Genomic DNA, 24,655 nt, shown 5'->3' with positions numbered 1-24,655 from the left:
CCGGGCAGTACATAATGCTCCTACACAGCGAGTGTAAGCTCCGAGGTCTGTACCATCAGAGCCAGGACACACCGGGCAGCACATAATGCTCCTACACAGCGAGTGTAAGCTCCGAGGTCTGTGCCATCAGAGCCAGGACACACCGGGCAGCACATAATGCTCCTACACAGCGAGTGTAAGCTCCGAGGTCTGTACCATCAGAGCCAGGACACACCGGGCAGCACATAATGCTCCTACACAACGAGTGTAAGCTCCGAGGTCTGTGCCATCAGAGCCAGGACACACCGGGCAGCACATAATGCTCCTACACAGCGAGTGTAAGCTCCGAGGTCTGTGCCATCAGAGCCGGGACACACCGGGCAGCACATAATGCTCCTACACAACGAGTATAAGCTCCGAGGTCTGTGCCATCAGAGCCGGGACACACCGGGCAACACAAAATGCTCCTACACAACGAGTGTAAGCTCCGAGGTCTGTACCATCAGAGCCGGGACACACCGGGCAGCACATAATGCTCCTACACAACGAGTGTAAGCTCCGAGGTCTGTACCATCAGAGCCGGGACACACCGGGCAGCACATAATGCTCCTACACAACGAGTGTAAGCTCCGAGGTCTGTGCCATCAGAGCCGGGACACACCGGGCAGCACATAATGCTCCTACACAACGAGTGTAAGCTCCGAGGTCTGTACCATCAGAGCCAGGACACACCGGGCAGCACATAATGCTCCTACACAACGAGTGTAAGCTCCGAGGTCTGTACCATCAGAGCCAGGACACACCGGGCAGCACATAATGCTCCTACACAACGAGTGTAAGCTCCGAGGTCTGTGCCATCAGAGCCGGGACACACCGGGCAGCACATAATGCTCCTACACGAGTGTAAGCTCCGAGGTCTGTACCATCAGAGCCGGGACACACCGGGCAGCACATAATGCTCCTACACAGCGAGTGTAAGCTCCGAGGTCTGTGCTATCAGAGCCAGGACACACCGGGCAGCACATAATGCTCCTACACAACGAGTGTAAGCTCCGAGGTCTGTGCCATCAGAGCCGGGACACACCGGGCAGCACATAATGCTCCTACACAGCGAGTGTAAGCTCCGAGGTCTGTGCTATCAGAGCCAGGACACACCGGGCAGCACATAATGCTCCTACACAGCGAGTGTAAGCTCCGAGGTCTGTACCATCAGAGCCAGGACACACCGGACAGCACATAATGCTCCTACACAACGAGTGTAAGCTCCGAGGTCTGTACCATCAGAGCCGGGACACACCGGGCAGCACATAATGCTCCTACACAACGAGTGTAAGCTCCGAGGTCTGTACCATCAGAGCCGGGACACACCGGGCAGCACATAATGCTCCTACACAACGAGTGTAAGCTCCGAGGTCTGTACCATCAGAGCCGGGACACACCGGGCAGCACATAATGCTCCTACACAACGAGTGTAAGCTCCGAGGTCTGTGCCATCAGAGCCAGGACAAACCGGGCAGCACATAATGCTCCTACACAACGAGTGTAAGCTCCGAGGTCTGTGCCATCAGAGCCGGGACACACCGGGCAGCACATAATGCTCCTACACAACGAGTGTAAGCTCCGAGGTCTGTACCATCAGAGCCGGGACACACCGGGCAGCACATAATGCTCCTACACAACGAGTGTAAGCTCCGAGGTCTGTACCATCAGAGCCGGGACACACAGGGCAGCACATAATGCTCCTACACAACGAGTGTAAGCTCCGAGGTCTGTGCCATCAGAGCCAGGACACGCCGGACAGCACATAATGCTCCTACACAGCGAGTGTAAGCTCCGAGGTCTGTACCATCAGAGCTGGGACACACCGGGCAGCACATAATGCTCCTACACAGCGAGTGTAAGCTCCGAGGTCTGTACCATCAGAGCTGGGACACACCGGGCAGCACATAATGCTCCGACACAACGAGTGTAAGCTCCGAGGTCTGTGCCATCAGAGCCAGGACACACCGGGCAGCACATAATGCTCCTACACAACGAGTGTAAGCTCCGAGGTCTGTACCATCAGAGCTGGGACACACCGGGCAGCACATAATGCTCCTACACAACGAGTGTAAGCTCCGAGGTCTGTACCATCAGAGCTGGGACACACCGGGCAGCACATAATGCTCCTACACAACGAGTGTAAGCTCCGAGGTCTGTGCCATCAGAGCCAGGACACACCGGGCAGCACATAATGCTCCTACACAACGAGTGTAAGCTCCGAGGTCTGTACCATCAGAGCCAGGACACACCGGGCAGCACATAATGCTCCTACACAGCGAGTGTAAGCTCCGAGGTCTGTGCCATCAGAGCCGGGACACACCGGGCAGCACATAATGCTCCTACACAACGAGTGTAAGCTCCGAGGTCTGTGCCATCAGAGCCAGGACACACCGGGCAGCACATAATGCTCCTACACAGCGAGTGTAAGCTCCGAGGTCTGTGCCATCAGAGCCGGGACACACCGGGCAGCACATAATGCTCCTACACAGCGAGTGTAAGCTCCGAGGTCTGTGCCATCAGAGCCGGGACACACCGGGCAGCACATAATGCTCCTACACAACGAGTGTAAGCTCCGAGGTCTGTACCATCAGAGCCGGGACACACCGGGCAGCACATAATGCTCCAACACAACGAGTGTAAGCTCCGAGGTCTCTACCATCAGAGCCGGGACACACCGGGCAGCACATAATGCTCCAACACAACGAGTGTAAGCTCCGAGGTCTGTACCATCAGAGCCGGGACACACCGGGCAGCACATAATGCTCCTACACAACGAGTGTAAGCTCCGATGTCTGTACCATCAGAGCCGGGACACACCGGGCAGCACATAATGCTCCTACACAACGAGTGTAAGCTCCGAGGTCTGTGCCATCAGAGCCAGGACACACCGGGCAGCACATAATGCTCCTACAAAGCGAGTGTAAGCTCCGAGGTCTGTACCATCAGAGCCGGGACACACCGGGCAGCACATAATGCTCCTACACAGCGAGTGTAAGCTCCGAGGTCTGTACCATCAGAGCCAGGACACACCGGGCAGCACATAATGCTACTACACAACGAGTGTAAGCTCCGAGGTCTGTGCCATCAGAGCCGGGACACACCGGGCAGCACATAATGCTCCTACACAGCGAGTGTAAGCTCCGAGGTCTGTGCCATCAGAGCCAGGACACACCGGGCAGCACATAATGCTCCTACACAGCGAGTGTAAGCTCCGAGGTCTGTGCCATCAGAGCCAGGACACACCGGGCAGCACATAATGCTCCTACACAACGAGTGTAAGCTCCGAGGTCTGTGCCATCAGAGCCGGGACACACCGGGCAGCACATAATGCTCCTACACAGCGAGTGTAAGCTCCGAGGTCTGTACCATCAGAGCCAGGACACACCGGGCAGCACATAATGCTCCTACACAACGAGTGTAAGCTCCGAGGTCTGTGCCATCAGAGCCAGGACACACCGGGCAGCACATAATGCTCCTACACAACGAGTGTAAGCTCCGAGGTCTGTACCATCAGAGCCGGGACACACCGGGCAGCACATAATGCTCCTACACAACGAGTGTAAGCTCCGAGGTCTGTACCATCAGAGCCAGGACACACCGGGCAGCACATAATGCTCCTACACAACGAGTGTAAGCTCCGAGGTCTGTGCCATCAGAGCCAGGACACACCGGGCAGCACATAATGCTCCTACACAACGAGTGTAAGCTCCGAGGTCTGTACCATCAGAGCCGGGACACACCGGGCAGCACATAATGCTCCTACACAACGAGTGTAAGCTCCGAGGTCTGTGCCATCAGAGCCAGGACACACCGGGCAGCACATAATGCTCCTACACAACGAGTGTAAGCTCCGAGGTCTGTACCATCAGAGCCGGGACACACCGGGCAGCACATAATGCTCCTACACAACGAGTGTAAGCTCCGAGGTCTGTACCATCAGAGCCAGGACACACCGGGCAGCACATAATGCTCCTACACAACGAGTGTAAGCTCCGAGGTCTGTACCATCAGAGCCGGGACACACCGGGCAGCACATAATGCTCCTACACAACGAGTGTAAGCTCCGAGGTCTGTGCCATCAGAGCCGGGACACACCGGGCAGCACATAATGCTCCTACACAACGAGTGTAAGCTCCGAGGTCTGTGCCATCAGAGCCAGGACACACCGGGCAGCACATAATGCTCCTACACAACGAGTGTAAGCTCCGAGGTCTGTGCCATCAGAGCCGGGACAAGTCGGGCAGCACATAATGCTCCTACACAACGAGTGTAAGCTCCGAGGTCTGTGCCATCAGAGCCGGGACACACCGGGCAGCACATAATGCTCCTACACAACGAGTGTAAGCTCCGAGGTCTGTGCCATCAGAGCCAGGACACACCGGGCAGCACATAATGCTCCTACACAACGAGTGTAAGCTCCGAGGTCTGTGCCATCAGAGCCGGGACACGTCGGGCAGTACATAATGCTCCTACACAACGAGTGTAAGCTCCGAGGTCTGTGTCATCAGAGCCAGGACACACCGGGCAGCACATAATGCTCCTACACAACGAGTGTAAGCTCCGAGGTCTGTACCATCAGAGCCGGGACACGTCGGGCAGCACATAATGCTCCTACACAACGAGTGTAAGCTCCGAGGTCTGTGCCATCAGAGCCGGGACACACCGGGCAGCACATAATGCTCCTACACAACGAGTGTAAGCTCCGAGGTCTGTACCATCAGAGCCAGGACACACCGGGCAGCACATAATGCTCCTACACAACGAGTGTAAGCTCCGAGGTCTGTACCATCAGAGCCAGGACACACCGGGCAGCACATAATGCTCCTACACAACGAGTGTAAGCTCCGAGGTCTGTACCATCAGAGCCAGGACACACCGGGCAGCACATAATGCTCCTACACAACGAGTGTAAGCTCGGAGGTCTGTGCCATCAGAGCCGGGACACACCGGGCAGCACATAATGCTCCTACACAGCGAGTGTAAGCTCCGAGGTCTGTGCCATCAGAGCCGGGACACACCGGGCAGCACATAATGCTACTACACAGCGAGTGTAAGCTCCGAGGTCTGTGCCATCAGAGCCGGGACACACCGGGCAGCATATAATGCTCCTACACAACGAGTGTAAGCTCCGAGGTCTGTACCATCAGAGCCGGGACACACCGGGCAGCACATAATGCTCCTACACAACGAGTGTAAGCTCCGAGGTCTGTACCATCAGAGCCGGGACACACCGGGCAGCACATAATGCTCCTACACAACGAGTGTAAGCTCCGAGGTCTGTGCCATCAGAGCCAGGACACACCGGGCAGCACATAATGCTCCTACACAACGAGTGTAAGCTCCGAGGTCTGTACCATCAGAGCCAGGACACACCGGGCAGCACATAATGCTCCTACACAACGAGTGTAAGCTCCGAGGTCTGTACCATCAGAGCCAGGACACACCGGGCAGCACATAATGCTCCTACACAGCGAGTGTAAGCTCCGAGGTCTGTGCCATCAGAGCCGGGACACACCGGGCAGCACATAATGCTCCTACACAGCGAGTGTAAGCTCCGAGGTCTGTACCATCAGAGCCGGGACACACCGGGCAGCACATAATGCTCCTACACAGCGAGTGTAAGCTCCGAGGTCTGTGCCATCAGAGCCGGGACACACCGGGCAGCACATAATGCTCCTACACAGCGAGTGTAAGCTCCGAGGTCTGTGCCATCAGAGCCAGGACACACCGGGCAGCACATAATGCTCCTACACAACGAGTGTAAGCTCCGAGGTCTGTGCCATCAGAGCCGGGACACACCGGGCAGCACATAATGCTCCTACACAGCGAGTGTAAGCTCCGAGGTCTGTACCATCAGAGCCGGGACACACCGGGCAGCACATAATGCTCCTACACAGCGAGTGTAAGCTCCGAGGTCTGTGCCATCAGAGCCGGGACACACCGGGCAGCACATAATGCTCCTACACAACGAGTGTAAGCTCCGAGGTCTGTGCCATCAGAGCCGGGACACACCGGGCAGCACATAATGCTCCTACACAACGAGTGTAAGCTCCGAGGTCTGTACCATCAGAGCCAGGACACACCGGGCAGCACATAATGCTCCTACACAACGAGTGTAAGCTCCGAGGTCTGTGCCATCAGAGCCGGGACACACCGGGCAGCACATAATGCTCCTACACAACGAGTGTAAGCTCCGAGGTCTGTACCATCAGAGCCGGGACACACCGGGCAGCACATAATGCTCCTACACAACGAGTGTAAGCTCCGAGGTCTGTGCCATCAGAGCCGGGACACACCGGGCAGTACATAATGCTCCTACACAGCGAGTGTAAGCTCCGAGGTCTGTACCATCAGAGCCGGGACACACCGGGCAGCACATAATGCTCCTACACAACGAGTGTAAGCTCCGAGGTCTGTGCCATCAGAGCCGGGACACACCGGGCAGCACATAATGCTCCTACACAACGAATGTAAGCTCCGAGGTCTGTACCATCAGAGCCAGGACACACCGGGCAGCACATAATGCTCCTACACAGCGAGTGTAAGCTCCGAGGTCTGTGCCATCAGAGCCGGGACAAGTCGGGCAGCACATAATGCTCCTACACAACGAGTGTAAGCTCCGAGGTCTGTACCATCAGAGCCGGGACACACCGGGCAGCACATAATGCTCCTACACAGCGAGTGTAAGCTCCGAGGTCTGTACCATCAGAGCCGGGACACACCGGGCAGCACATAATGCTCCAACACAACGAGTGTAAGCTCCGAGGTCTGTACCATCAGAGCCGGGACACACCGGGCAGCACATAATGCTCCTACACAACGAGTGTAAGCTCCGAGGTCTGTACCATCAGAGCCAGGACACACCGGGCAGCACATAATGCTCCTACACAACGAGTGTAAGCTCCGAGGTCTGTACCATCAGAGCCAGGACACACCTGGCAGCACATAATGCTCCTACACAACGAGTGTAAGCTCCGAGGTCTGTGCCATCAGAGCCAGGACACACCGGGCAGCACATAATGCTCCTACACAGCGAGTGTAAGCTCCGAGGTCTGTACCATCAGAGCCGGGACACACCGGGCAGCACATAATGCTCCTACACAACGAGTGTAAGCTCCGAGGTCTGTGCCATCTGAGCCGGGACACACCGGACATCACATAATACTCCAACACAACGAGTGTAAGCTCCGAGGTCTGTGCCATCAGAGCCAGGACACACCGGGCAGCACATAATGCTCCTACACAACGAGTGTAAGCTCCGAGGTCTGTGCCATCAGAGCCGGGACACACTGGGCAGCACATAATGCTCCTACACAACGATTGTAAGCTCCGAGGTCTGTACCATCAGAGCCAGGACACACCGGGCAGCACATAATGCTCCTACACAACGAGTGTAAGCTCCGAGGTCTGTGCCATCAGAGCCGGGACACACCGGGCAGCACATAATGCTCCTACACAACGAGTGTAAGCTCCGAGGTCTGTGCCATCAGAGCCGGGACACACCGGGCAGCACATAATGCTCCTACACAGCGAGTGTAAGCTCCGAGGTCTGTACCATCAGAGCCAGGACACACCGGGCAGCACATAATGCTCCTACACAACGAGTGTAAGCTACGAGGTCTGTACCATCAGAGCCAGGACACACCGGGCAGCACATAATGCTCCTACACAGCGAGTGTAAGCTCCGAGGTCTGTGCCATCAGAGCCAGGACACACCGGGCAGCACATAATGCTCCAACACAACGAGTGTAAGCTCCGAGGTCTGTACCATCAGAGCCAGGACACACCGGGCAGCACATAATGCTCCTACACAGCGAGTGTAAGCTCCGAGGTCTGTGCCATCAGAGCCAGGACACACCGGGCAGCACATAATGCTCCTACACAGCGAGTGTAAGCTCCGAGGTCTGTGCCATCAGAGCCAGGACACACCGGGCAGCACATAATGCTCCAACACAACGAGTGTAAGCTCCGAGGTCTGTACCATCAGAGCCGGGACACACCGGGCAGCACATAATGCTCCTACACAACGAGTGTAAGCTCCGAGGTCTGTACCATCAGAGCCGGGACACACCGGGCAGCACATAATGCTCCTACACAACGAGTGTAAGCTCCGAGGTCTGTACTATCAGAGCCAGGACACACCGGGCAGCACATAATGCTCCTACACAGCGAGTGTAAGCTCCGAGGTCTGTGCCATCAGAGCCGGGACACACCGGGCAGCACATAATGCTCCTACACAGCGAGTGTAAGCTCCGAGGTCTGTGCCATCAGAGCCGGGACACACCGGGCAGCACATAATGCTCCTACACAGCGAGTGTAAGCTCCGAGGTCTGTACCATCAGAGCCGGGACACATCGGGCAGCACATAATGCTCCTACACAGCGAGTGTAAGCTCCGAGGTCTGTGCCATCAGAGCCGGGACACACCGGGCAGCACATAATGCTCCTACACAGCGAGTGTAAGCTCCGAGGTCTGTACCATCAGAGCCGGGACACACCGGGCAGCACATAATGCTCCTACACAACGAGTGTAAGCTCCGAGGTCTGTGCCATCAGAGCCAGGACACACCGGGCAGCACATAATGCTCCTACACAACGAGTGTAAGCTCCGAGGTCTGTACCATCAGAGCCAGGACACGTCGGGCAGCACATAATGCTCCTACACAACGAGTGTAAGCTCCGAGGTCTGTACCATCAGAGCCAGGACACACTTGCAGCACATAATGCTCCTACACAACGAGTGTAAGCTCCGAGGTCTGTGCCATCAGAGCCGGGACACACCGGGCAGCACATAATGCTCCTACACAACGAGTGTAAGCTCCGAGGTCTGTACCATCAGAGCCAGGACACACTTGCAGCACATAATGCTCCTACACAACGAGTGTAAGCTCCGAGGTCTGTGCCATCAGGGCTCGGAGACATTGGTCCTGTGGATGCTGCCCTATCAGGCTGTATGAACGGGGGCATAAGGTGACACATGATGTTGGTCATACTCTCAGTATCAATAGGCCATAAGAGGCCATTGATGGATGTGGCCTTGGGGTCCATGGGCAGCTCTGGAGGAGACTTTTAGATTAGTGTGGGTGCTTTGTGTCACCTCTTTGTCTATCTCCACCAGCTCTCCTTATTGCTGTTGGCTCGTCCGTGGAGAAGATCATCTCTCATTTCAACACGAGCAGGAACCAAGTGCAGAAGGTAAGTGGACCCGGGGAAAGGCCATTGCCCCACAGCTCTTCCCCTGGGGATGGGTTAGTGTCGTAGTCCTTCATGTGGGGATTGGAGATCAGCAGTGTTTCTGGGCGTTCACATAGCAGAGTGGGAGAGGATCCCTTTCTGCGGAGACCCTCTTGTGATAATATTGTCCTGTAGAGGTCACGTAGTTGCAGGATTCTGTCTTTGTGGCATTGTACCTTTCTGCTCGCCCAGCGCCACCTTGTGGTTGGAGAGGGCTGGACTTACAGTCATGGCTCCCTCTTCCAGGCACAGCTAGGGGACAGTAGACTGAGTCCTGTATTGGGCTACCTCATTCTCAATCACCTGTGTCCTTCACTGTACTCGCTCCTCGGCGATGGACTGAAACCGTATCAGAAGGACATGATCATCGGTCGGCGAAGGTCCAGTCCATGGAGTTTGGTGGAGGCTTCTACGAAGACAGGTGAGAAGGTTGTTCTCTACTCAGACGTAGAGCGAAGTCCTGACTACACTTATATCATCTGTCATTGTGCACACAGGCCCCGAGACCGTGCACCTCCTGTTCAGTAAAGTCAGCCATTTACCACAGCTACGAGACCCTCAGCGGAAATTCAACGCCTTCATCTTTGGCCTACTGAAGTGAGTAAAGAATGGGAGCAGCGTGTTTTGTGGGTGGGGGTATCCCATATACGACATAACACGTTGGCCCTACTTCGGTATATTCTCTGCATCTGATGTCACGTATTGTCTTTGTAGTATGAAGCAGTTGGACGTGTGGGTTCTGCACCTTCATCAGATCTATGGTAAGTGCCCCTCTACTGGTGAGCATTGCTATCTTCTCTGGAGCCTGGTCTACATCCTCTTCTTCTGGGGTCCTCGCTTCGCACCCGTCCCACACTGTCTGCCGGGAGACTCTTGATAGGATGTGATTTCTGACGAGCTTGGTTGTTTTATCTTTCATTTTTCATCTGCAGACCAGATTTCCACCTTTTACCTCCCATCTGGGTTCTTGGCGTTGGCAGCAACTTTGCACCTGGATCTTCGGGATGAGCTACTGCTGAGCTTACAGCCCCTTTCTACGCTCACCTTTCACACTGACCTTTTGTTTGAACATCATCACCTATCACTACATGATCTACCGACCCCTCATAGAGCGCACAACCCTGTGTCTGACAACTGGGCGGTACCTTCCTTACAGAACATACTGGACCTAGGAGGCTGGATCACACACAACCTTACAGGGAGCACGGAGAACAGGAACCCATCTCCTAATAAAGACAAGTCAGTGGATGTTCCTGGAGATAAGTTTGTTGCTGATGGCTTACAACCAGAATTGGCTGGAGATCGTTCACGTGGTAGAAACGCGTTTGTACATCCTGAGCCTTCACCCTTACGCACAGACACCATAGCTACCTACAACACCGAATTTTCTCAAGGTCTGACCCCTGGCAACTGGTGGGGACATCTCAGCCAGGCCTCCCATATCTTCATTCCTGCCAATAAGGAATCGCTAACCTTCTCTACTCTTAGGAAACTGACAAGCTGGGACTCCAAGGACAAAGAGCCGAACCATAGAGTGTCGTCTACAAAAGAAAGAGATTTACAAAAGCATAGACTCATAGAGGAGATAATCAGCGGAGTAGCCCCCAAAAACATGCCAAGAGGCACTGAGCGTCAGAAGCAAGAGGGTGATGCAGAGGGTAAGAACATGCCCTGTTCAGCATTCAGTGAGGGTACATCAGATGGTAATTCCTGCGGCACTGGGGCTGAGCCGATGAAGGATGCCACCACCATGGACAGCAGCCGAGGGCAGTGTCCCACTAATGAGGAGAAGGGCAAGTGGCTTGGACAACTATTTGGTGCGAACTCCAGTCATGGACGAGAGACCGAAGTAAAAAGTTCTAAATCCAGGTAGGACAGGTGGAAAATGGAGGTGGGTTTTTACAGTGCGACTTTTATTGGGTTAACCCAAAATACAGCAACATTGTCCTCTTCCGGAGGAGCCTGCCGAAAACGTCAGCTCCTGTACCAGTGGTCATCAGATGTGGAGTGATGGATGATGCAGCCTCACACATTTTACTGTAGTTACACCAGACACACACATTCAGTGACCTCCATCTGTGACCTCTCAGGCGATGGTGGTCTGTCATCAGCGACTAAAACGACTGTCGTTACCCTTCATCCAATAAACAATTGTTTTGGGTAAAGTCGAACATGTATGGACGTAGCTGCGGCATCTTCTGGATGATGTATCCCTCATCACACCTTCCGTTAGCGGTGACTGTCTACTGGCTGTCGTCCATCCAGCACATCCCCCGTCTGATGCAGATCCTTTCATCCTACAGGCGTCCTTCTAGTTGGCTGCTTCCGAATGTCAATGTTTGGCACCTCATAAGGAAGCAATCCACCCCAGGGAATGCAGACACCTTCTCACATGAAGAAGAGAAGCTGAAGAATAGCAGGAGACAACAAAGGTACGTAAGAGTTGTAGTCTGCATGGAAGCGCTATGGCCACTATTACATGCCACATTTGGGGTGTGTACAAGGTGGGTGTTGTGAAGGTTCCTACCGGACATAAACCACAGTTTCCCTCCCAGCAGGTCTCTCCGTGCGCTATGTGATCACTCCGCCTCGACCAAGACTCAGCTAAGTTTTAAGAAAGGTGATGTTCTGCAGCTTCTCGGTACGGTGGACGAGGACTGGATCCAGTGCCGTCGAGGCAGTGATACAGGTTTGGTACCAGTGGGATACACTTCGCTGATCCTATGACGACTTCCCTATGTACGAGTGTCTTGTATCCGAGCTTCTTCCTCCATGTCTGAGATACTTTGCCTCCCACATCCCAGTATTCAGCCCCCCGAGGCGTCAGGATATTCTGTTGTCAGGGGGCGTACTGATCGTGCTGCCATGATGTGAAGATCTGAGGACAGTATACAGATATAATATATTACGTGGAGGTGCCGGCCCCGTCATTGTGTCATTGGAATATTAATGTTATGCCTGAAATGCCGCGACGCCACTTCTTTGCATCACTCCCAGTCTGTTACCAGCTGAAAAACTGCAAAATAAAGAATGAAAATGAAAGCGGTCGCTCCACTTCAGTCACGTCTTGTGCTCCGGTCACATCCAGAGCTGCCCACACATGGGTTCCACCACTGGACAGGACATATCACCACGGTGTAGGAGCAGCAGAGAGGACAGGGGTCTGGCGGGGATGAGGGGCCACATAGAGAAAAACACGAGAAAAAAGACTAGTGAGAAGAACAAGGGGAGCTTCCATTTATTACGAGACTCATGGAGTCGTAATACATCATGTACAGAGATCAACCCACCCAGCGTCCCACACGTCTCCTGCCAGAAATCAACGCAATAGCAGCAAGTGCAGGCCAGGTGGAGCGTCTGGGGGGAGCGTCCGGGAGGAGCGTCTGGGGTGATAGTGCGTCGGGGGGCCATTCGGGAGGAGCGTCCTGGCGGAGCTTCCGATGGGGGTGGGAGCGTCCTGGCAGAGCTTTTGGGGGGAGTGTTCTGGCGGAGCCGTCCAGGCGGAGGGGAGGGCGTCCGGGAGGAGCGTCTGGGGGGCCATTCAGGAGGAACGTCCTGGCGAAGCTTCCGGAGGAAAGGGGGGTGCATCCTGGCAAAGCTTTTGGGGGGGGGAGTGTTCTGGTGGAGCCGTCCAGGGGGTGGGGACAGTCTCCAGGAGGAGATTCTGGGGTGGCCGATGGAGAGAAGCGTCCTAGCGGAGCTTCCGATGGGGGTGGGAGCGTCCTGGCAGAGCTTTTGGGGGGAGTGTTCTGGCGGAGCCGTCCAGGCGGAGGGGAGAGCGTCCGGGAGGAGCGTCTGGGGTGATAGTGCGTCGGGGGGGCCATTCGGGAGGAGCGTCCTGGCAGAGCTTCCGATGGAGGGGGCGGGGGGGGGGGGGAGCGCCTGGCAGAGCTTTTGGGGGGAGTGTTCTGGTGGAGCCGTCCAGGGGGTGGTGAGAGCGTCCAGGAGGAGCGTCTGGGGTGGCCAATCGAGAGAAGCGTCCTGGCGGAGCTTCTTGGGGGTGGGGGGAGCGTTCTGGCGGAGCCTTCCAGGGGATAGGGTGAGCGTCCGGGGGGAGGGGAGAGCGTCCTGGCGGAGCTTCTCAGGGGTGGGGGGGAGAGTTCTGGCAGAGCTGTCCAGGGGATAGGGTGAGCGTCCGGGGGGAGGGGAGAGCGTCCTGGCGGAGCTTCTCGGGGGTGGGGGGAGCGTTCTGGCGGAGCCGTCCAGGGGATAGGGTGAGCGTCCGGGGGGAGGGGAGAGCGTCCTGGCGGAGCTTCTCGGGGGTGGGGGGAACGTTCTGGCGGAGCCGTCCAGGGGATAGGGTGAGCGTCCGGGGGTAGGGGAGAGCGTCCTGGCGGAGCTTCTCGGGGGTGGGGGGAGCGTTCTGGCGGAGCCGTCCAGGGGATAGGGTGAGCGTCCGGGGGGAGGGGAGAGCGTCCTGGCGGAGCTTCTCGGGGGTGGGGGGAGAGTTCTGGCGGAGCTGTCCAGGGGATAGGGTGAGCGTCCGGGGGGAGGGGAGAGCGTCCTGGCGGAGCTTCTCGGGGGTGGGGGGAGCGTTCTGGCGGAGCCGTCCAGGGGATAGGGTGAGCGTCCGGGGGGAGGGGAGAGCGTCCAAGAGGCCCGCAGTAGTGCTTCTAGAAACCATTAATAGAAAACCACCAGAAATGACAAAAAAACCCACAAGCGACACACACAAAAAATGAGCTGATCCGGCCTGTGATTGTCTGCAGCGCCGGCTGCCGCCTCCTCGCAGGGGTGTGGCGTGCAGACTGCCTGCGCTCGACAGTAAGAAAATATGCAAAATACATCTGTGGCCTTTTTTCTTTTTTAATAAAATATTCTTTACTGAAATGATTTTGTGCGCTCTGGCCAACCAGACGGGGGCGCCGCCGCTCATCGTATTGCTTTACACCCATGGAACTTGGCACCTTTCTCTCCTTACAAGGACAGGAACAATAGTTAAGCTTTGCTTTATTTACAACCGCCAGCCCCGGGTGGTCCTTCTTCCTGGGCGCTGGCAGGTTCGGCGGTGGGACTCCTCCGCTTAGTGTGTGCTGACCGTCCCTTGTCCCACTGGGTAAAGTGCCTCTAGACCGTGGTGACAGCTGGGGGACATTGGGTAAAGTGCCTGTTGCCTGCCGCGCCTGTCGCTCCCCAAGGAGGGCGCTGATTCGTCAGTGAACCGTTCATGTAAACACCAATGAGCAGAAGCCGGCGGGGGTCTGCGGATCTCCGTCCCTTACATTCAGCGCTCTGCAGAGGATTGTGGGTACTTAGTGTAGGGAGACCTCTGCTGCAGTGAGACAAGGTGGGATACCCGACCCTGGGGGGGGCACGGAGCAGCCCGTCCTCTTCACAGCTCAGTCTATACATGGGCACCGCACTCCACTCTTCTGGCCTCCATCACTCCGGGATGTTCGGAGGTCACTTTCTGAAGATGCACTCGGGGAGGTTCAGAGTTCGGCGTCGCAGCTTCCGACATGGACCCTCCTCCAGGAGATAGGTGACATCGATGGCTGCAGAAAGCAGAGAGCAGTCATCACCAGGACAATGAGATGGAGGACCGTTGCCCCGTACAGTGGGCAACAAGGGTCCATGAATGGACGTACACACTGGGGTGACATGACTTACCATTCTTCCCCGGCAGTTTCTCCAGAAGTCGAAGTAGTATCCGGTTCAGCTTGTCTCTCTTAGTTTGCCGTCGTTCTTGCAGGGCGCAGAGGCGCGGGAGGCGCTCATTGGCCTCTACTATGCGGCTCTCACTCACTTCAGCTTGGAGGGGTTCGAGCACCTCCGGAGCAGGGGCCTCACTGCCCACCAGTAGGTCCTCTATGACAGGCATGGGCTCCTCCTGCTGTACGTCTGTTCTGGATGCCTTGGGTGGCTCCGATTTCCATGATGACCTGTGAGGGGGAGCAGTCAACGTTAGAGGGCGCCACAGTAACGTAACGCGCGTATATATCCAGGGACGCCACGCTCTCACCTGCCGCCATTACGTTTGTAGTTATCTGGCACATAATGAGGCTGAAAAGATAAGACAGGTGACACATTACAGCAGCAGACGCAGCATCCGAAGACCCCAGAACATGGGACTAATACGCGTTACACTCACTGAAAAGTCCCTTTTTGGGGTCAGCTTCTTAGGGAAATGGTGGAAGGCGTAAGTCTTGGTGCAGACCGGGAAGCGGTTGCGGTGGATTTTGTAGAAGAGGTGAGCGGACTTGTCCAACCGGTAGTCGCAGATATACACGTCCAGCTCCTTAACTCCTTTTGGCCGCCCTGTAATAATACAGTGGGTGTCATGGCTGATGTATGAACAAGGCTCATGGCAGCCGCCGCCGAGCTCAGCCCTTTGTCTACCTTTGCAGTATGTGTACAAGTCCAGGACACAGCAGGTGCCGACCACGGCCTCCAGGGGGATGATCTCATACAGCGGCACGCGGAACAGCTCATTCTGGTAGAACTTCCGGGACGGTGAGTGATGGGTTTCATGTGGCCGAAAGTAATGGTGACCGAAGGCAAAGCGCTCACCCCTGTGGAGAGAAGAACATTGTTTAGAGGTGGGCGCAACGTCCATCACTCAGAAGCACAGAGGAGACATCAAGGGTGGGGTGGCAAGGGCGTAGAGAAGACCACAGTCAGCGGCAGACGCGGGCAAGACCACAGTCAGCGGCAGGGGAGACCACAGTCAGCGGCAGGGGAGACCACAGTCAGCGGCAGGGGAGACCACAGTCAGCGGCAGGGGAGACCACAGTCAGCGGCAGGCGCAGGGGAGACCACAGTCAGCGGCAGGCGCAGGGGAGACCACAGTCAGCGGCAGGCGCAGGGGAGACCACAGTCAGCGGCAGGCGCAGGGGAGACCACAGTCAGCGGCAGGCGCAGGGGAGACCACAGTCAGCGGCAGGGGAGACCACAGTCAGCGGCAGGGGAGACCACAGTCAGCGGCAGGGGAGACCACAGTCAGCGGCAGGGGAGACCACAGTCAGCGGCAGGGGAGACCACAGTCAGCGGCAGGGGAGACCACAGTCAGCGGCAGGGGAGACCACAGTCAGCGGCAGGGGAGACCACAGTCAGCGGCAGGGGAGACCACAGTCAGCGGCAGGCGCGGGGGACCACAGTCAGCGGCAGGCGCGGGGGAGACCACAGTCAGCGGCAGGCGCGGGGGAGACCACAGTCAGCGGCAGGCGCGGGGGAGACCACAGTCAGCGGCAGGCGCGGGGGAGACCACAGTCAGCGGCAGGCGCGGGGGAGACCACAGTCAGCGGCAGGCGCGGGGGAGACCACAGTCAGCGGCAGGCGCGGGGGAGACCACAGTCAGCGGCAGCCGCCGGGGAGACCACAGTCAGCGGCAGCCGCCGGGGAGACCACAGTCAGCGGCAGCCGCCGGGGAGACCACAGTCAGCGGCAGCCGCCGGGGAGACCACAGTCAGCGGCAGGCGCAGGGGAGACCACAGTCAGCGGCAGGGGAGACCACAGTCAGCGGCAGGCGCGGGGGAGACCACAGTCAGCGGCAGGCGCGGGGGAGACCACAGTCAGCGGCAGGCGCGGGGGAGACCACAGTCAGCGGCAGGCGCGGGGGAGACCACAGTCAGCGGCAGGCGCGACCACAGTCAGCGGCAGGCGCGACCACAGTCAGCGGCAGGCGCGACCACAGTCAGCGGCAGGCGCGACCACAGTCAGCGGCAGGGGAGACCACAGTCAGCGGCAGGGGAGACCACAGTCAGCGGCAGGGGAGACCACAGTCAGCGGCAGGGGAGACCACAGTCAGCGGCAGGGGAGACCACAGTCAGCGGCAGGGGAGACCACAGTCAGCGGCAGGTGCAGGGGAGACCACAGTCAGCGGCAGGGGAGACCACAGTCAGCGGCAGGGGAGACCACAGTCAGCGGCAGGGGAGACCACAGTCAGCGGCAGGGGAGACCACAGTCAGCGGCAGGCGCGGGGGAGACCACAGTCAGCGGCAGGCGCGGGGGAGACCACAGTCAGCGGCAGGCGCAGGGGAGACCACAGTCAGCGGCAGGGGAGACCACAGTCAGCGGCAGGTGCAGGGGAGACCACAGTCAGCGGCAGGCGCAGAGGAGACCACAGTCAGCGGCAGGCGCAGAGGAGACCACAGTCAGCGGCAGGGGAGACCACAGTCATCGGCAGGGGAGACCACAGTCAGCGGCAGGCGCGGGGGAGACCACAGTCAGCGGCAGGCGCGGGGGAGACCACAGTCAGAGGCAGGCGCGGGGGAGACCACAGTCAGAGGCAGGCGCGGGGGAGACCACAGTCAGCGGCAGGGGAGACCACAGTCAGCGGCAGGGGAGACCACAGTCAGCGGCAGGGGAGACCACAGTCAGCGGCAGGGGAGACCACAGTCAGCGGCAGGGGAGACCACAGTCAGCGGCAGGCGCGGGGGAGACCACAGTCAGCGGCAGGCGCGGGGGAGACCACAGTCAGCGGCAGGCGCGGGGGAGACCACAGTCAGCGGCAGGCGCGGGGGAGACCACAGTCAGCGGCAGGCGCGGGGGAGACCACAGTCAGCGGCAGGCGCGGGGGAGACCACAGTCAGCGGCAGGCGCGGGGGAGACCACAGTCAGCGGCAGGCGCGGGGGAGACCACAGTCAGCGGCAGGCGCGGGGGAGACCACAGTCAGCGGCAGGCGCAGAGGAGACCACAGTCAGCGGCAGGCGCAGAGGAGACCACAGTCAGCGGCAGGCGCAGAGGAGACCACAGTCAGCGGCAGGCGCAGAGGAGACCACAGTCAGCGGCAGGCGCAGAGGAGACCACAGTCAGCGGCAGGCGCAGAGGAGACCACAGTCAGCGGCAGGCGCAGAGGAGACCACAGTCAGCGGCAGGCGCAGGGGAGACCACAGTCAGCGGCAGGGGAGACCACAGTCAGCGGCAGGTGCAGGGGAGACCACAGTCAGCGGCAGGCGCAGAGGAGACCACAGTCAGCGGCAGGCGCAGAGGAGACCACAGTCAGCGGCAGGGGAGACCACAGTCATCGGCAGGGGAGACCACAGTCAGCGGCAGGCGCGGGGGAGACCACAGTCAGCGGCAGGCGCGGGGGAGACCACAGTCAGAGGCAGGCGCGGGGGAGACCACAGTCAGAGGCAGGCGCGGGGGAGACCACAGTCAGCGGCAGGGGAGACCACAGTCAGCGGCAGGGGAGACCACAGTCAGCGGCAGGGGAGACCACAGTCAGCGGCAGGGGAGACCACAGTCAGCGGCAGGGGAGACCACAGTCAGCGGCAGGGGAGACCACAGTCAGCGGCAGGGGAGACCACAGTCAGCGGCAGGCGCGGGGGAGACCACAGTCAGCGGCAGGCGCGGGGGAGACCACAGTCAGCGGCAGGCGCCGGGGAGACCACAGTCAGCGGCAGGCGACGGGGAGACCACAGTCAGCGGCAGGCGCAGGGGAGACCACAGTCAGCGGCAGGCGCAGGGGAGACCACAGTCAGCGGCAGGCGCAGGGGAGACCACAGTCAGCGGCAGGCGCAGAGGAGACCACAGTCAGCGGCAGGCGCAGAGGAGACCACAGTCAGCGGCAGGCGCAGGGGAGACCACAGTCAGCGGCAAGCGCAGAGGAGACCACAGTCAGCGGCAGAGGAGACCACAGTCAGCGGCAGGGGAGACCACAGTCAGCGGCAGGCGCAGGGGAGACCACAGTCAGCGGCAGGCGCAGGGGAGACCACAGTCAGCGGCAGGCGCAGGGGAGACCACAGTCAGCGGCAGGCGCAGGGGAGACCACAGTCAGCGGCAGGCGCAGGGGAGACCACAGTCAGCGGCAGGCGCAGGGGAGACCACAGTCAGCGGCAGGCGCAGGGGAGACCACAGTCAGCGGCAGGCGCAGGGGAGACCACAGTCAGCGGCAGGCGCAGAGGAGACCACAGTCAGCGGCAGGGGAGACCACAGTCAGCAGCAGGCGCAGGGGAGACCACAGTCAGCGGCAGGCGCAGGGGAGACCACAGTCAGCGGCAGGGGAGACCACAGTCAGCGGCAGGGGAGACCACAGTCAGCGGCAGGGGAGACCACAGTCAGCGGCAGGGGAGACCACAGTCAGCGGCAGGGGAGACCACAGTCAGCGGCAGGGGAGACCACAGTCAGCGGCAGGGGAGACCACAGTCAGCGGCAGGGGAGACCACAGTCAGCGGCAGGCGCCGGGGAGACCACAGTCAGCGGCAGGCGCGGGGGAGACCACAGTCAGCGGCAGGGGAGACCACAGTCAGCGGCAGGGGAGACCACAGTCAGCAGCAGGGGTGACCACAGTCAGCGGCAGGCGCGCAGGCGCGGGGGAGACCACAGTCAGCGGCAGGGGAGACCACAGTCAGCGGCAGGGGAGACCACAGTCAGCGGCAGGGGAGACCACAGTCAGCGGCAGGGGAGACCACAGTCAGCGGCAGGGGAGACCACAGTCAGCGGCAGGGGAGACCACAGTCAGCGGCAGGGGAGACCACAGTCAGCGGCAGGGGAGACCACAGTCAGCGGCAGGCGCGGGGGAGACCACAGTCAGCGGCAGGCGCGGGGGAGACCACAGTCAGCGGCAGGCGCGGGGGAGACCACAGTCAGCGGCAGGCGCAGGGGAGACCACAGTCAGCGGCAGGCGCAGGGGAGACCACAGTCAGCGGCAGGCGCAGGGGAGACCACAGTCAGCGGCAGGCGCAGGGGAGACCACAGTCTGTGGCAGGGGAGACCACAGTCAGCGGCAAGCGCAGGGGAGACCACAGTCAGCGGCAGGCGCAGGGGAGACCACAGTCAGCGGCAGGAGCAGGGGAGATCACAGTCAGCGGCAGGCGCAGGGGAGACCACAGTCAGCGGCAGGCGCAGGGGAGACCACAGTCAGCGGCAGGCGCAGGGGAGACCACAGTCAGCGGCAGGCGCAGGGGAGACCACAGTCAGCGGCAGGCGCAGGGGAGACCACAGTCAGCGGCAGGCGCAGGGGAGACCACAGTCAGCGGCAGGCGCAGGGGAGACCACAGTCAGCGGCAGGCGCAGGGGAGACCACAGTCAGCGGCAGGCGCAGGGGAGACCACAGTCAGCGGAAGGCGCAGGGGAGACCACAGTCAGCGGCAGGCGCAGGGGAGACCACAGTCAGCGGCAGGCGCAGGGGAGACCACAGTCAGCGGCAGGCGCAGGGGAGACCACAGTCAGCGGCAGGCGCAGGAGAGACCACAGTCAGCGGCAGGCGCAGGAGAGACCACAGTCAGCGGCAGGCGCAGGGGAGACCACAGTCAGCGGCAGGCGCAGGGGAGACCACAGTCAGCGGCAGGAACAGAGGAGACCACAGTGAGGGGCAGGCGCAGAGGAGACCACAGTGAGGGGCAGGCGCAGAGGAGACCACAGTCAGCGGCAGGCGCAGGGGAGACCACAGTCAGCGGCAGGCGCAGGGGAGACCACAGTCAGCGGCAGGCGCAGGGGAGACCACAGTCAGCGGCAGGCGCAGGGGAGACCACAGTCAGCGGCAGGCGCAGAGGAGACCACAGTCAGCGGCAGGGGAGACCACAGTCAGCAGCAGGCGCAGGGGAGACCACAGTCAGCGGCAGGCGCAGGGGAGACCACAGTCAGCGGCAGGGGAGACCACAGTCAGCGGCAGGGGAGACCACAGTCAGCGGCAGGGGAGACCACAGTCAGCGGCAGGGGAGACCACAGTCAGCGGCAGGGGAGACCACAGTCAGCGGCAGGGGAGACCACAGTCAGCGGCAGGGGAGACCACAGTCAGCGGCAGGGGAGACCACAGTCAGCGGCAGGGGAGACCACAGTCAGCGGCAGGGGAGACCACAGTCAGCGGCAGGGGAGACCACAGTCAGCGGCAGGGGAGACCACAGTCAGCGGCAGGGGAGACCACAGTCAGCGGCAGGCGCGGGGGAGACCACAGTCAGCGGCAGGCGCGGGGGAGACCACAGTCAGCGGCAGGCGCGGGGGAGACCACAGTCAGCGGCAGGCGCAGGGGAGACCACAGTCAGCGGCAGGCGCAGGGGAGACCACAGTCAGCGGCAGGCGCAGGGGAGACCACAGTCAGCGGCAGGCGCAGGGGAGACCACAGTCTGTGGCAGGGGAGACCACAGTCAGCGGCAAGCGCAGGGGAGACCACAGTCAGCGGCAGGCGCAGGGGAGACCACAGTCAGCGGCAGGCGCAGGGGAGATCACAGTCAGCGGCAGGCGCAGGGGAGACCACAGTCAGCGGCAGGCGCAGGGGAGACCACAGTCAGCGGCAGGCGCAGGGGAGACCACAGTCAGCGGCAGGCGCAGGGGAGACCACAGTCAGCGGCAGGCGCAGGGGAGACCACAGTCAGCGGCAGGCGCAGGGGAGACCACAGTCAGCGGCAGGCGCAGGGGAGACCACAGTCAGCGGCAGGCGCAGGGGAGACCACAGTCAGCGGCAGGCGCAGGGGAGACCACAGTCAGCGGCAGGCGCAGGGGAGACCACAGTCAGCGGCAGGCGCAGGGGAGACCACAGTCAGCGGAAGGCGCAGGGGAGACCACAGTCAGCGGCAGGCGCAGGGGAGACCACAGTCAGCGGCAGGCGCAGGGGAGACCACAGTCAGCGGCAGGCGCAGGGGAGACCACAGTCAGCGGCAGGCGCAGGAGAGACCACAGTCAGCGGCAGGCGCAGGAGAGACCACAGTCAGCGGCAGGCGCAGGGGAGACCACAGTCAGCGGCAGGCGCAGGGGAGACCACAGTCAGCGGCAGGAACAGAGGAGACCACAGTGAGGGGCAGGCGCAGAGGAGACCACAGTGAGGGGCAGGTGCAGAGGAGACCACAGTCAGCGGCAGGCGCAGGGGAGACCACAGTCAGCGGCAGGCGCAGGGGAGACCACAGTCAGCGGCAGGCGCAGGGGAGACCACAGTCAGCGGCAGGCGCAGGGGAGACCACAGTCAGCGGCAGGCGCAGGGGAGACCACAGTCAGCGGCAGGCGCAGGGGAGACCACAGTCAGCGGCAGGCGCAGGGGAGACCACAGTCAGCGGCAGGCGCAGGGGAGACCACAGTCAGCGGCAGGCGCAGGGGAGACCACAGTCAGCGGCAGGCGCAGGGGAGACCACAGTCAGCGGCAGGCGCAGGGGAGACCACAGTCAGCGGCAGGCGCAGAGGAGACCACAGTCAGCGGCAGGCGCAGGGGAGACCACAGTCAGCGGCAGGCGCAGGGGAGACCACAGTCAGCGGCAGGCGCAGGGGAGACCACAGTCAGCGGCAGGCGCAGGGGAGACCACAGTCAGCGGCAGGCGCAGGGGAGACCACAGTCAGCGGCAGGCGCAGGGGAGACCACAGTCAGCGGCAGGCGCAGAGGAGACCACAGTGAGGGCCAGGCAGAGCACCTCTGCACACGATTAGTGGTGGTCATACTTCTCGTTCTTCCACAGCTTCTCTATTCGGAAAATGTCCAGCTTCTCCCGGTTGATGTGTGACAGGAGTCGGTATGACTGTCTGACAGGCTGTCCATCAGTTGTCCGGCGGCTGTCCCGCATGAGATAGACGCAGTCACCTGACAGACAGATAGTTAGAGGGCACACCCAGCATACACCACGTCTACTACCACGCTCACGTGACTGCCCGTACCTTGGCGCAGCAGAAGTTCATCTCGCAGGAGGCAGATGAAGTAGATGAATCCAGGCTGCGCGTAATGTGGGCACGGGATCATGGGAACTTCCTGGAATATCACATGACATCATGAAGAGGCGGAGCTAACACAACCACAAGACTATGGTGTCATAACTCACCTTATCCACATCCCGCGGGTCACAGTGCTCACACAGGTAATGCTCCACGTCAGATGTCACCCCCATACAGTCACAGTGCTGCCAGACCTGCTGGGCATAGAGCCATCACTAGGTATACGGAAGATATCCGGAGGATACAGTGTATACACCACTCATACCGCACATTGCATGAGATATCAGGAGGAAAAACAGTATATACACCGCTCATACAGCACATTACAGTAGATATCAGGAGGATATACAGTATATACACCGCTCATACAGCACATTACAGGAGATATCAGGAGGATATACAGTATATACACCGCTCATACCGCACATTACAGGAGAGATCAGGAGGATATACAGTATATACACCGCTCATACCGCACATTACAGGAGAGATCAGGAGGATATACAGTATATACACCGCTCATACCGCACATTACAGGAGATATCAGGAGGATATACAGTATATACACCGCTCATACCACACATTACAGGAGAGATCAGGAGGATATACAGTATATACACCGCTCATACCGCACATTACAGGAGATATCAGGAGGATATACAGTATATACACCGCTCATACCGCACATTACAGGAGACATCAGCAGGATATACAGTATATACACCGCTCATACCGCACATTACAGGAGACATCAGCAGGATATACAGTATATACACCGCTCATACCACACATTACAGGAGAGATCAGGAGGATATACAGTATATACACCGCTCATACTGCACATTACAGGAGATATCAGGAGGATATACAGTATATACACCGCTCATACCGCACATTACAGGATACATCAGGAGGATATACAGTATATACACCACTCATACCGCACATTACAGGAGACATCAGCAGGATATACAGTATATACACCGCTCATACCGCACATTACAGGAGACATCAGGAGGATATACAATATATACACCGCTCATACCGCACATTACAGGAGACATCAGGAGGATATACAGTATATACACCGCTCATACCGCACATTACAGGAGACATCAGGAGGATATACAGTATATACACCGCTCATACTGCACATTACAGGAGACATCAGGAGGATATACAGTATATACACCGCTAACACTGCACATTACAGGAGACATCAGGAGGATATACAGTATATACACCGCTCATACCGCACATTACAGGAGACATCAGGAGGATACACAGTATATACACCGCTCATACAGCACATTACAGGAGATATCAGGAGGAAACACAGTATATACACCACTCATACCGCACATTACAGGAGACATCAGGAGGATATACAGTATATACACCGCTCATACCGCACATTACAGGAGATATCAGGAGGATACACAGTATATACACCGCTCATACCGCACATTACAGGAGACATCAGGAGGATATACAGTATATACACAGCTCATACAGCACATTACAGGAGATATCAGGAGGATACACAGTATATACACCACTCATACCGCACATTGCATGAGATATCAGGAGGATATACAGTATATACACCGCTCATACCGCACATTACAGGAGACATCAGGAGGATATACAGTATATACACCGCTCATACTGCACATTACAGGAGATATCAGGAGGATATACAGTATATACACCACTCATACAGCACATTACAGGAGATATCAGGAGGATATACAGTATATACACCGCTCATACCGCACATTACAGGAGACATCAGGAGGATATACAGTATATACACCGCTCATACCGC

At 58.9% G+C, this 24,655-nt stretch overlaps 2 protein-coding genes across 4 annotated transcripts in view; one reads left to right on the top strand and one right to left on the bottom strand.

Annotated features, from left to right (window-relative positions):
- RUSC1 (RUN and SH3 domain containing 1) overlaps positions 1-12,296 on the top strand; it is a 214,668-nt gene extending 202,372 nt beyond the window's left edge. Inside the window, exons 4-10 of one of the 2 annotated variants that reach the window (XM_073637263.1) lie at positions 9,139-9,215; positions 9,501-9,675; positions 9,752-9,851; positions 9,969-10,015; positions 10,187-11,123; positions 11,558-11,686; positions 11,813-12,296. In XM_073637263.1, coding sequence (XP_073493364.1) covers positions 9,139-9,215; positions 9,501-9,675; positions 9,752-9,851; positions 9,969-10,015; positions 10,187-11,123; positions 11,558-11,686; positions 11,813-11,981 — 1,634 coding nt within the window. In that variant the 3' untranslated portion in view covers positions 11,982-12,296. Of the gene's footprint in view, positions 1-9,138; positions 9,216-9,500; positions 9,676-9,751; positions 9,852-9,968; positions 10,016-10,186; positions 11,124-11,557; positions 11,687-11,809 lie in introns of both variants that reach the window. The other variant, XM_073637262.1, reaches the window with a different exon arrangement.
- A 1,448-nt stretch (positions 12,297-13,744) lies between these two features.
- Positions 13,745-24,655, bottom strand: part of ASH1L (ASH1 like histone lysine methyltransferase) — a 121,390-nt gene continuing 110,479 nt past the window's right edge. The window contains exons 20-27 of one of the 2 annotated variants that reach the window (XM_073637260.1): positions 22,935-23,024; positions 22,774-22,864; positions 22,561-22,699; positions 15,594-15,766; positions 15,346-15,512; positions 15,217-15,257; positions 14,865-15,136; positions 13,745-14,749 (exon numbers count right to left, since the gene is read on the bottom strand). In XM_073637260.1, coding sequence (XP_073493361.1) covers positions 14,658-14,749; positions 14,865-15,136; positions 15,217-15,257; positions 15,346-15,512; positions 15,594-15,766; positions 22,561-22,699; positions 22,774-22,864; positions 22,935-23,024 — 1,065 coding nt within the window. In that variant the 3' untranslated portion in view covers positions 13,745-14,657. The remainder of the gene's footprint in view (positions 14,750-14,864; positions 15,137-15,216; positions 15,258-15,345; positions 15,513-15,593; positions 15,767-22,560; positions 22,700-22,773; positions 22,865-22,934; positions 23,025-24,655) is intronic. The other variant, XM_073637261.1, reaches the window with a different exon arrangement.

Source organism: Phyllobates terribilis, unplaced genomic scaffold, assembly GCF_046119375.1.
Source record: "Phyllobates terribilis strain yellow unplaced genomic scaffold, ASM4611937v1 Scaffold_6__1_contigs__length_29720123, whole genome shotgun sequence".
Classification (NCBI taxonomy): Eukaryota; Metazoa; Chordata; class Amphibia; order Anura; family Dendrobatidae; genus Phyllobates; species Phyllobates terribilis.
This window is presented reverse-complemented; position numbering and strand designations above follow the sequence as displayed.